This window comes from Lynx rufus, unplaced genomic scaffold, assembly GCF_022079265.1.
Source record: "Lynx rufus isolate CCGP_SWC_20201006 ecotype Redwood Valley unplaced genomic scaffold, mLynRuf1.p SCAF_14, whole genome shotgun sequence".
In the NCBI taxonomy this organism is placed as follows: Eukaryota; Metazoa; Chordata; class Mammalia; order Carnivora; family Felidae; genus Lynx; species Lynx rufus.
In genome coordinates this window covers 45,794,784-45,806,871 of record NW_025814828.1, presented here as the reverse complement: position 1 = coordinate 45,806,871, position 12,088 = coordinate 45,794,784, and the positions used below count along the sequence as shown (strand labels likewise).

The 12,088-nt window shown below is 34.9% G+C and overlaps 1 protein-coding gene across 7 annotated transcripts in view; it reads left to right on the top strand.

Annotated features, from left to right (window-relative positions):
- ATRX (ATRX chromatin remodeler) overlaps positions 1-12,088 on the top strand; it is a 322,803-nt gene that overhangs the window by 95,833 nt on the left and 214,882 nt on the right. For 5 of the 7 annotated variants that reach the window (XM_047076254.1, XM_047076252.1, XM_047076255.1 and 2 more), the window contains 3 exons: positions 2,432-2,541; positions 4,199-4,266; positions 5,021-8,097. In XM_047076254.1, coding sequence (XP_046932210.1) covers positions 2,432-2,541; positions 4,199-4,266; positions 5,021-8,097 — 3,255 coding nt within the window. The remainder of the gene's footprint in view (positions 1-2,431; positions 2,542-4,198; positions 4,267-5,020; positions 8,098-12,088) is intronic. The other 2 variants (XM_047076256.1, XM_047076253.1) reach the window with 1 other exon arrangement.

The following is a 12,088-nucleotide window of genomic DNA, read 5'->3' as shown; positions in this document are numbered from 1 at the left end:
TGATGTATGTGTCTGTTTTTGTGCCACTACCATGCTCTTTTGATTACTACAACTTTGTAATATGACTTAAGTGTGGAATTGTGATACCTTCAGCTTTGCTTTTCTTTTTCAAGATTGCTTTGGCTATTCAGGGTCTTTTGTGGTTCCATACAAATTTTTGAATTCTTTGTTCTAGTGTGTGAAAATGCTGGTGGTATTTTGATAGAGATTGCATTAAATCTGTAGATTGCTTTGAGTAGTATAGACATTTTAACAATATTTGTTCTTCCAATCCATTAGCATGGAATGTTTTTCCATTTCTTTGTGTCATCTTCAGTTTTTTAATTAATGTTTTATAGAATTTTGTTTTATTTAAATCTATTAAAATGTATTGAGCCCAGAAATGAAAATGCCTCTTTTCCATTTCTACACTATGTTATAACCATTAAGATATTTCACAACTAAAAATAAAAGTTTAAAATGTATGCATATAGAAACAAGTACAAAAAGTAACCTTTGACCATTATTCAGTATTTGGTTCACATCTCCCTTAAATGAAATACTGGTTCAGTCCTACTCCTCTATTTCCTCCTCCTCCTCCCACCCCTCTAATAATGATTATTTTGAAGTGTTTATTCATATGTGTGTGTATTATTTTCATGCATGTTTTTATATTTTTCCTATAGATGTTTATTCACAAAGCATTTATTTTTCATTTAAAAATATACAAAATAGTGTCCCCTATATTCTTTTGCACCATTTCACATTCAGCATTGTTTTTGAAGTGTGCCATATCAGTAAAACGTACATCTAATTTTTTATTTTCCACTGCTGTATAAAATTTTGTTATATGAGTAAACCATTATCCATATCCCAAATGGAATTTTTTTATTTTCAAAGTTTTCTAATTTCCTAAATAGTGCTGCAATGAATATTGTGTATATGATTGTTTGTGCACATGTGGGAGAAATTCTCCAAAGGATCACCGAGTTTTGATTATTGAGTGATATACGTGCAAAAAGCACATAGAAGATGTTTAATATTTATTATGTTAACATTGGATGAATATTCATATTCTAGCTTTTGTTAGTATATCTGAATTCAATCATTATTTGAAATGAAGTACACTGTGTATTTGTTTCTACCAAAACAAATACAGAATGAATCCTCAAGATCAAACACTGATGTAGGACAGTTTGATTTAAAATAAAATATTAGCAACTTACATAGTGAGTCTTCAAATTTTCTATATTGTCTGGAAAAGTATGATGGTGCCCTTAAAACTTGTTTAAACTTTTTTAACTTCTGCAAATAAGAATATTTGTGATAATGTTTGGGTCCATGGTGTCTTGCACATAAAGAGTAAGAAAAAAACCAAAATAGAATATTAAAAGGTGAGAAATATATGTGTTGTTTTGTCTTTTATTTAGATATAGAGATAATTTATTATTCTTCTAATCATCTTTTTATTTGTGAATGCAGGCGTTTTTATTGGCCTGTTTAGAATCCTAATCTACCATCTTACTTGTATCAAGGTCTTGGTTGCACATCAGAACCATCTATAAAACTAAAAAAAAAAAATGTCCAGGAGATTCTCAGAGGTTTAGGGGTGTAATGGCTGTCTCTGCTTTTAAAAAGTTTCTTCAGAGAGGATTCTGATGTTCAGCTTAGATTGTGAAACACTGCTCAAGGCAGAACTAGGGACAAGAGTAAGGCAGAAGAGGTTTCCTCTTTGTCATGTTAGGTTATCTTCAGTCTGTTTTCCTGCAAACACTGTCTTTCTCGGGTTTTGCTGCCAAGATAGATATACGTGCAAGTCTTATTTGTCCTTATTTGGAAATAGACCATGCTGATATGGAATGGATGGTGAAATTGACATAGAAGGCAGGTTAATGGGAATTATAGTGAAGTAATCTGAGGGAGATGGGGATGGTATTGAAGTAATCTGAGGAAAGAAATTGGTAATTTAAAATTGTCAGGTTTTCACACACTATACTGGAAGAGTCTATGCAGATATTTTTATTTTAAGGATAAAAATTAATGGCATATCTAACTTAAGTATAAGGTTACAAAGGACTTACATGTATATCACTTGCTTCCCTGTTCATTAAGAACTGATAATTAATTTATTTGCAAAGCAATAGCTAAATGAAAAAGAGCTCTTGATCCCTATTTTTAGAACTTCTCTTATGGAGTTTTTATCAACTTGTTGTGGGAAATAAGATTTGCATCTAAAGGAAACAGATTAGTATTTCTAGTTCTAGAATTTGCTAAGGTTGTCATGTTTTAGTAAGTCCATAAAATTATTAGCCTTTTGTGGCCAAAATGTCACTTTTCTAAGGATTCTGAAGTATTTAATTTCCAATGTAAAAGTAGCACAATGCTGACTAAAGTAAATATCTTTTTTTATGTGTGTGTGTATGTGTGAATAATGGTCACTCCTTTCTCCTAGAAGATGGGCTTCATGGGATTGTGAGCTGCACAGCTTGTGGACAGCAGGTCAATCATTTTCAAAAAGATTCCATTTATAGACATCCTTCACTGCAAGTACTTATTTGTAAGGTATGTAATCATCTGTTTATAATTCATTCCACAAATATTTGAATGCTTACTATATGTTAGACTTTTGGTTCACATTGATGAAGAAGATGGAAATGGTCTGTGTCTTTGGAGGACTTAAACTGTAGTGGAGAAGACAGCCAGACCAAAAAGCCTAATAAGTGACATGATAGGGGGAATACTATGTACTATGGGAACACACCAGAAGCCTGTGTAATTTGGAGTTGGGTAGGGGAACTTTATAATGGAGAATGATATAAGCTGATATCTGGAATATAAATACGAATTAGCCTGGTGCAGTGGGATTGGTTCAGCATATTCTAAGCAGAGGCAACATGGTATTCAAAGACTGATAGGTGAAGGGGAGCATGGTGTGTTGGCAAATCTGAAGAGTTTATGTGTGTACACACGTGTTTTATAACCTATGAATTCTGGTTAACCAAATCTAAGCTTTCTACATGGGACAAGGTTTTGTCACAAGATAATAGAATTAAAAATGCTTCATATGTGTTGAAGACAGTTTTAACATTCTGTGTATATTCTTTTATTAGTAATACCTTGGAGTTAATTTTAAGTATCTATAATATTAAGGTTATGGTTTCCCTAACTCATTATTGCTAAGATTAATTCTGTGTTAGTGTCCAACAAAATGCCTCCTTGAAATGCAGGGGCAGACCAGATTTTCCTCAGAATTCCAATTCTGGATCATTCATTATTTGAATTGTTGATATACACCTACTTAAATGGACTAAATTTACTTTCTCCTTTAGTAATTTGTGTCACTCCATTCTTTGAATTCAGTTTAGCCAGGAGCCTATTTATGGGACATGTTTTAGCTTCTAGTTTTCAAATGTGGTAGCTGAATTTTATATTCCTGGATTTGTAATGTGCATTTCCTTTATCTTATATATATAATTGATGTTTTTCCAAGGACCAGTCTGTTGAGCCTAGCCCAATTCAGTAATCAGTACTTTTCAATACTGGGCATGGAACCTAACCTTTTTCCAGTCTTCGTGAAAAGGAATTTAAAGTCCGTGGGACTTGGACTTGAATACCAGCATTGGCTCTTAACTAGTTGTATGACTTTAGAAAATTTATTTACGTATTAATGATAATGAATCTTAGCCTTTTCTCTCAAATTGGGTGTAATACCTCCTGTCTTCCATAATAAGGGCTTGAGATTTAAAGGGAATGTAGCTTAATGTACGATAATGTTGCTTAGCTGTATACATAGTAGCTGTTGATATATGAAGACTATTAAATTCATTAAGTAGCAGCAACATCTAATACATTTTTATGTAGAGGTTTAGTAGCTAGTTGTATGGGATCAGAAATTTGCTTTACCAAAATCTTCTATAAATTTTATATAAGGAATAGTGGTACTTGATGATATGGAAATCTATTTCAAGGAATTAATTTTCTTGAGATATTTCTATGTCTGGAAATATTAGAATACTACCCTAGCATTGGGCAGTGCAGTGTTTTTGCTTTTATTCTCTAAAACACACACAAACACACACACACACACACACACACACACACACACACACACACGCACTCCCTTTACTTTTTTTTAATGACTTAAAAATAAAGTTTTTGTCCATTATGAATGTTATTCATTTTGAATTTAAAATTTCCCCTTCCCCTTTTCTTTTAATAGAATTGCTTTAAATATTACATGAGTGATGATATTAGCCGTGACTCTGATGGAATGGATGAACAATGTAGGTAGGTAATAAATCATGATGAGCTAAAATTCAGTACTGTCTACTTTTTTGGGGGAAATTCTTACATAGTATGTTATTAGATCCATTTTTTATAGTATCATCATTGATGTATCTAATGGAAGGTTATTTTTTTCCACAAAACCTTCAGTTTATGTCTCTTTTAAGTTTCCAATAAAGAATAGGCAGATGATCCAAATAACTTTACTATTAAAATTCCTGGCACGAAATTTTAAGTTGCTTTAAATTTTTTTAATGTTTATTTATTTTTGAGAGAGAGAGAGAGAGAGAAACAGAGTGTGAGCAGGAGAGGGGCAGGGAAAGAGGGAGACACAGGATATGAGGCAGGCTCCAGGCTCTGAGCTGTCCACACAGAGCCCGATGTCGGGCTCGAACCCACAAGCTGTGAGATCATGACATGAGCTGAAGTTGGACGTGTAACCACTAAACCACCCAGGCACCCCTAAGTTGCTTTAATAATGAAAAAAAATTTAAAGTGAGAGTAATTTGAGAATAATATTTACTTTTTATTTTTTTATTTTTAGAAAGAGAGAGAGAGAGAGAGCATGAGCTGGGGAGAAGGGCAGAGGGAGGAAGAGAACCTTAAGGAGGCTCCATGCTCAGCACAGAGCCCAATGCAGGGCTTGATCCCATGACCCCAGAATCATGACCTGAGGTGAAATCAAGAGTCAGAGGCTTAACTGACTGAGCCACCAGGTGCCGCTGGGAATGACATTTTAATATTTTAATAATTTCAGGTGGTGTGCAGAAGGTGGAAACTTGATTTGTTGCGATTTTTGCCATAATGCTTTCTGTAAGAAATGCATTTTGCGCAACCTTGGTCGAAAGGAGCTCTCTACAATAATGGATGAAAACAATCAGTGGTATTGCTACATTTGTCACCCAGAACCTTTGTTGGACTTGGTTACTGCATGTAATAGCGTATTTGAAAATTTAGAACAATTGTTGCAACAAAATAAAAAGAAGATAAAAGTTGACAATGAAAAGAGTAATAAAGTATATGACCATACACCCAGATTTTCTCCAAAGAAAAATAATTCAAATTGTAATGGAGAAGAAAAGAAATTAGATGAATCATGTTCTGGTACTGTAACCTACTCTTATTCAGCACTAATTGTGCCTAAAGAGATGATTAAGAAGGCAAAAAAACTGATTGAGACCACAGCTAACATGAACTCCAGTTATGTTAAGTTTTTGAAGCAGGCAGCAGATAATTCAGAAATCAGTTCTGCTACAAAGTTACGTCAGCTTAAGGCTTTTAAATCTGTGTTGGCTGATATCAAGAAAGCTCATCTTGCATTAGAAGAAGATTTGAATTCAGAGATTCAAGCTTTGGATGCTGTAAACAAAGAGAAAAATACCAAAGAGCATAAAGTCATAGATGCTAAATCTGAAACAAAAGTACGAAAGGGAGAAAAACCCTGTGCTTTGGAAAGGAAAGATTTTTCAAAATCAGAAGCTAAACTGTCAAGAAAGCAGGTAGATAGTGAGCACATGGATCAGAGTATTGTAGTACAGGAACAAAGAGCAAATAAAAGTGCCAGTGGTGAACATAAGAAATCTGATAAAAAAGAAGAACCTCAGTATGAACCTACTAACACTTCTGAAGATTTGGATATGGATATTGTGTCTGTTCCTTCCTCAGTTCCAGAAGACATTTTTGAGAATCTTGAGACAGCTATGGAAGTTCAGAGTTCAGCAGATAATCAGGGAGATGGCAATAGTGGAACAGAGCAAGAATTGGAGAATTCTTCTGTAAAATTAAGTATTACTTCAAAAGACAACAGAGGAGGTATTAAGTCAAAAACTACAGCTAAAGTAACAAAAGAATTATATGTTAAACTCACCCCTGTTTCCCTTTCTAATTCGCCAATTAAAGGTGCTGATTGTCAGGAAGTTCCACAAGATAAAGATGGCTATAAAAGTTCTAGTCTGAACACCAAGCCAGAGAACTGTGGACTTGGAGAGGAAAAGAATGATAATGAGCATTTGTTTGAAAGTGAAGTTCCATTACTTTCAGAAGAATCTGATCTTCGAAGATCCCCACGTGTGAAGACTACACCCTTGAGGCGACAGACAGAAACCAATCCTGCAACATCTAATTCAGATGAAGAAAATAATGAAACAGTTAAGGAGAAACAAAAACTATCCGTTCCAATGAGAAAAAAGGATAAGCGGAATTCTTCTGACAGTGCTGTAGATAATCCTAAACCTAATAAATTGCCTAAATCTAAGCAGTCAGAGATTGTGGATCAGAATTCCGATTCTGATGAAATGTTAGCAATCCTGAAAGAGGTATCCAGGATGAGTCACAGTTCTTCTTCAGATACTGATATTAATGAAACTCATACAAACCATGAGAAGACTTTATATGATTTAAAGAGTCAAACAGGGAAAGATGATAAAGGAAAAAGGAAACGAAAAAGTTCTACTTCTGGCTCAGATTATGATATTAAGAAAGGCAAATCAGCTAAAAGGTCTATAATTTCTAAAAAGAAACGACAAAACCAGTCTGAATCTTCCAATTATGACTCAGAATTAGAGAAAGAGATAAAGAGCATGAGTAAAATTGGGGCTACCAAAACAACCAAAAAAAGAGTTCCGAATAAAGAAGATTATGATTCTTCTGAAGATGAAACACACAGGAAAAAAGGAATGGATAATCAAGGGCAGAAAAGTTTGAAGATTGCACAAGAAGGATCATCTGATGATGCTGAAAGGAAACAAGAGAGAGAGAATTTCTCTTCAGCAGAAGGCACAGTTGATAAAGACAAGACCATCATGGACTTAAGAGATCGAATGTCTAAAAAGCAGCAGTCAGGTGTTTCTTCTGATGGTGCTAGGTTGCCTTCAGGGAAAGAGGAGAGTTTTAATTCTCCAGAAGACAAAAAGGTTGCTGAAACTAAAGAAAGGAGTAAGCATTTGAAAACCAAAATGGGTAAGAGAGTACAGACTGGATTACTGGACATTGCTGAGAAGTTCCCAAAGAAAGAGCAAAGTGATGAATCCTCTGAAGATGATAAAAAGCTGAGCAAAAAGGGAACTGAAGTAAAAGAAAAGAAAATTACAGATTTGAAGAAAAATGTAATTAAGATGGAACAACAGTATGAATCATCATCTGATAGCACTGAGAAATTACCTGAGGGAGAAGAAATTTCTCATTTTCCTAAAGGAATAAAACAAAATAAGAATGACACAACTTATGGGGAAAAGAAAAGAAAACAAATAAAATATAAAACTTCTGAAAAGAAGGATGAATTATCTGATAAGGCTGAGAAATTACAGGGGAAAAGAGATAGTTGTGATTCTTCAGAAGATAAAAAGAGTAAGAATGGAGTATCCAGTAGAGTGAAGAAAAGGTGCAACCTGCCTGAAAAGAGTTCAACGAAGAGACGAGATTGTTCATCATCTGATACTGAGAAATATTCCATGAAAGAAGATGGTTGTGATTCTTCTGATAAGAGACTGAAAAGAATAGAACTGAAGGAAAGAAGAAATTTAAATTCAAAGAGAAATACCAAGGAAGTACATAGTGGCTCATCATCTTCTGATGGTGAGGAAAGTTCTGAAGACAATAAAAAGCTGAAGAAACAGAGAACTTCAGCTAAAAAGAAGGCAGTCAGTGTCAAGGAGAAAATGAGAAACTCCCTGAGAACAAGCACTAAAAGGAAGCAAGCTGACATTAGTTCATCATCTTCTGATATAGGAGATGACCAGAATTCTGTAGGTGAGGGGAGCAGTGATGAACAGAAAATTAAGCCTGTGACCGAAAATTTAGTGCTGTCTTCACATACTGGATTTTGCCAATCTTCAGGTATGCAAAAAATAAATAAATTTATAATTTATGATTTTACCCTCATGAATAACCATTGTTTAATTTTCCCTGAAGCCAATCAAATGCAAGGTTACTGTTTAGGAAAAGCCCCTTTAAAAATTCTTTAAAGATTTACTCGAAAGCCTTCCTTCATTTATTTTTATGGCATCATTGGAAGGTATGCCAAATATCATTAGTATTCTGTATCAGGTATACCAGGTTTGTTGGGTAGATGACAAAATTTCTTTACCAGTGTTCTGGAGTAGTAAACAGTAGTTCATGAAGGAAAATCAGACCTGTGCCAATAGTTCTGTAGGTATATATTCATGTAATGGAGATAGGTGTGAAAGTTTTAACTGCTTTGCCATGTATATGATTTTTTATGTAATCTCTACACCCAACACAGGGCTTGAACTCAAAACCCTAAGATCAAGAGTTGTATGCTTTTCCAACTTAGCCAGCCAGGCACCCCTGCATATGGCTTTTTAAATTGGGTAGATTAACTTTGTGTCCAGTGAAATTCTCTGAAAACTTTAAATTTACTTCATTAAACCCATTACTGATACTTGTCAATTTTTTACTAATCACATGAACAGATGTTTCTGTTTATAACTATAACAAAAGAAAAATCCAAAAAATAGATGAATTATCTTTCTCTGAGGAGATAGAGAACTAGGACAATTAGGATTTGGGTTAACCTGTTAGTGATACCCCCCCCCCACCAAATAGAATTGTGAAAATAATTTCTATCATTATTGCAGTTCTTAAAAACCAGTTGTATAATAAATACACATGTCACTTGCATTGTCTTTTTTTTTTTGATCCATAAACCTGGCAGTTAACCAGGGACATGTTAAACAAATGTATTTATTCATTTAAAAAATTTATTTATATTTCAGTTCCAGCTTATGCTTAAAATACAGTGTCATATTAGTTTCAGGCGTACAATACAGTGACTCAACAACTCTATACGTTGCTCCATGCTCATCATGATAAATGTACTCTTAATCCCCTTCACCTATTTCATCCATTCCCCCACCTACCTCCCCTCTGGTAACCATCAGTTTGTTTCCTGTAGTTAAAGAGTGTGTTGTGTTTGTCTTTTTCCTTTGTTGATTGGTTTTGTTTCTTAATTCTACATATGAGAGAAATTATAAAGTATTTGTCTTTCTCTGACTTATTTTACTTAGCATTATACTTGCTTGATCCATCCATGTTGAACATGGCAAAAATTCTTTTTTATGGCCCAAGTAATATTCCATTGTATATATACATACCACATCTTTAACCATTCATCTATCATTGGACACTTGAGTTGCTTCTATAATTTAGCTATTGTAAATAATGCTGCAATAAACATATCTTCCTGAAGTAATATTTTTGTATTCTTTGGATAAATAGTAGTAGAATTACTGGATCTTATGGTAATTCTATTTTTAATTTTTTGAGGAATGTCCATACTGTTCCACAGTGGCTGCACCAGTTTACATTCTCACCAACAGTGCATGAGGATTCCTTTTTCTCCGCATCCTCACCAACACTTTTTATTTCTTGAGTTACTGATTTCAGTCATTCTGACAGGTGTGAGGAGATATCTCATTGTGGTTTTGATTTGCATTTCCCTGATGATAAATGATGTTGAGCATCTTTTCTTGTGTGTGTATTGGCCATCTGTAGGTCTTTCTTGGAAAAATGTCTGTTTATGCCTTCTGCCCTTTTTTAATTGGATTATTTGTGGGTTTCTTTTGGTGTTGAGTTGTATAAGTTTTTTATATATTTTGGATGCTAACCCTTTATCAGATATGTCATTTGCAAATACTGTCTCCCATTCAGTAGGTTGTTTTGTAGTTTTGTTGATTGTTTCCTTTGCTGTGCAGAAGCATTTTATTTTTTTTTATTTTGATGTAGTCCTAATAGTTTATTTTTTGCTTTTTTTCCCCTTGCCTCAGAAGGCATATCTAGAAAAATGTTGCTATGGTAGATGTCAGAGAAATTACGGCCTGTGTTGTCTTCAGGAGTTTTTTTTAAATTTTTAAAAATGTTTTATTTTTTTTATAAAAAAATTTTTTTTTGAAGATTTTTTTTTAACATTTATTTATTTTTGAGAGACAGAGGCAGAGCACGATCAGGGGAGGGGAAGACACATACACACACACACACAGAATCTGAAGCAGGCTCCAGGCTCTGAGCTGTTTATTAGCACAGAGCCCGAGGTGGGGCTCAAACCCACGAACTGCAAGACTATGACCTGAGCTGAAGTTGGACACTCAACTGACTGAGCCACCCAGGCGCCTCCCCAAAATTTCTTAATATGTATTTATTTTTAAGAGAGAGAGAGAGTGCGAGCATGAGCGAGGGAGGGGCAGAGAGAGGGAAAAACAAAACTCAAAGCAGGCTCCAGGCTCTGAGCTGTCAGCATAAAGCCCGACACAGGGCTTGAGCTTATGAGCTGCAAGATCATGAACTGAGCTGAAGTTGGATGCCTAACCGACTGATCCACCCAGGCGCCCCTTATTTTATTTTTGAGAGAGAGAGAGAGAGAGAGAGAGACAGAGCATGAGTGGGGGAGGAGCAGAGAGAGAGAGGGAGACACAGAGTCCAAAGCAGGCTCCAGGCTCTGCGCTGTTAGCACAAAGTCCTACATGGGGCTAGAACCCACGAATCATGAGATTATGACCTGAAGTGAAGTCGGTCACTTAACCAGATGAACCACCCAGGTACACCTCTTCTAGGATTTTTATAGTTTCAGGTCTCACATTTTAGTTTTTTAATCCATTTTGAATTTATTTTTATGGTGTAAGAAAGTGGTCCAGTTTCATTCTTTTGCATGTTTCCATCCAGTTTTTTCAGCACCATTTCTTGAAGAGATTGTCTTTTTCCTATTACATATTCTTGCCTCTGTTGAGTAAATTAATTTTGTTGATAATTAATTGACCACATAATCTTGAATATAATTCTGGGTTTTCTATCCTATTCTATTGACCTATGTGTTTATTTCTGTGCCAGTACCATACTGTTCTTGATTACTATGGCTTTGTAAGTATATCTTAAATCTGGGATTGCGATACCCCACAATTTGTTTCTCTTTTTCTTTCCTTAAAAAATTTTTTTTTTAATGTTTTATTTATTTTTGAGGGGAGAGAGAGAGATACAGAGCGTGAACAGGGGAGGGGCAGAGAGAGAGGGAGACACAGAATCTGAATTAGGCTCCAGGCTCTGAGCTGTCAGCACAGAGCCCAATATGGTGCTCGAACCCACGAGCTGTGAGATCATGACCTGAGCTGAAGTTGGGCGCTCAACAGACTGAGCCACCCAGGCGCCCCTGATTTTCTTTTTCAAGATTGCTTTGGCTGTTTGGGGTCTTTCGTGGTCTCATATAATTTTAGGATTGTTTGTTCTAGTTCTGTGAAAAATGTTGGTATTTTGATAGGTGTTGCATTAAATGTGTAGATTGTTTTGGGTAGTATGGGCTTTTAGCAGTATTTATTCTCCCAGTCCATGAGCATGGAATATCTTTCCATTTGTTTGTGTCCTCTTCAATTTCTTTCATCAAAGTTGTGTAGTTTTCAGAATACAGTTCTTTCACCTCCTTGGTTAACTTCATTTCTAGGTATTTTATTAGTTTTGGTACATTGAGACAGTTTTCTTAATTTGTATTTCTGCTACATCATTATTAGGGTATAGAAATGCAATGGATTTCTGTACATTGATTTTGTATCATGCAACCTTATTGAATTTATGTCAATTCTAGTAGTTTTTTGGTGGAGTCTTTAGGATGTTTTATAACATATATATATATATATATATAAAAATTCTGCAAATAGTGAGAGTTTGATTTCTTCCTTACAAATTTAGATGCCTTTCATTTGTTTTTGTTGTCTGATTGCTGTGGCTAGGGCTTCCAGTACTATGTTGAATAAAAGTGGTGAGAGTGAACATCCTTGTGTTGTTTCTGACCTTAAGGGAAAAGCTCTTAGTTTTCACCATTATG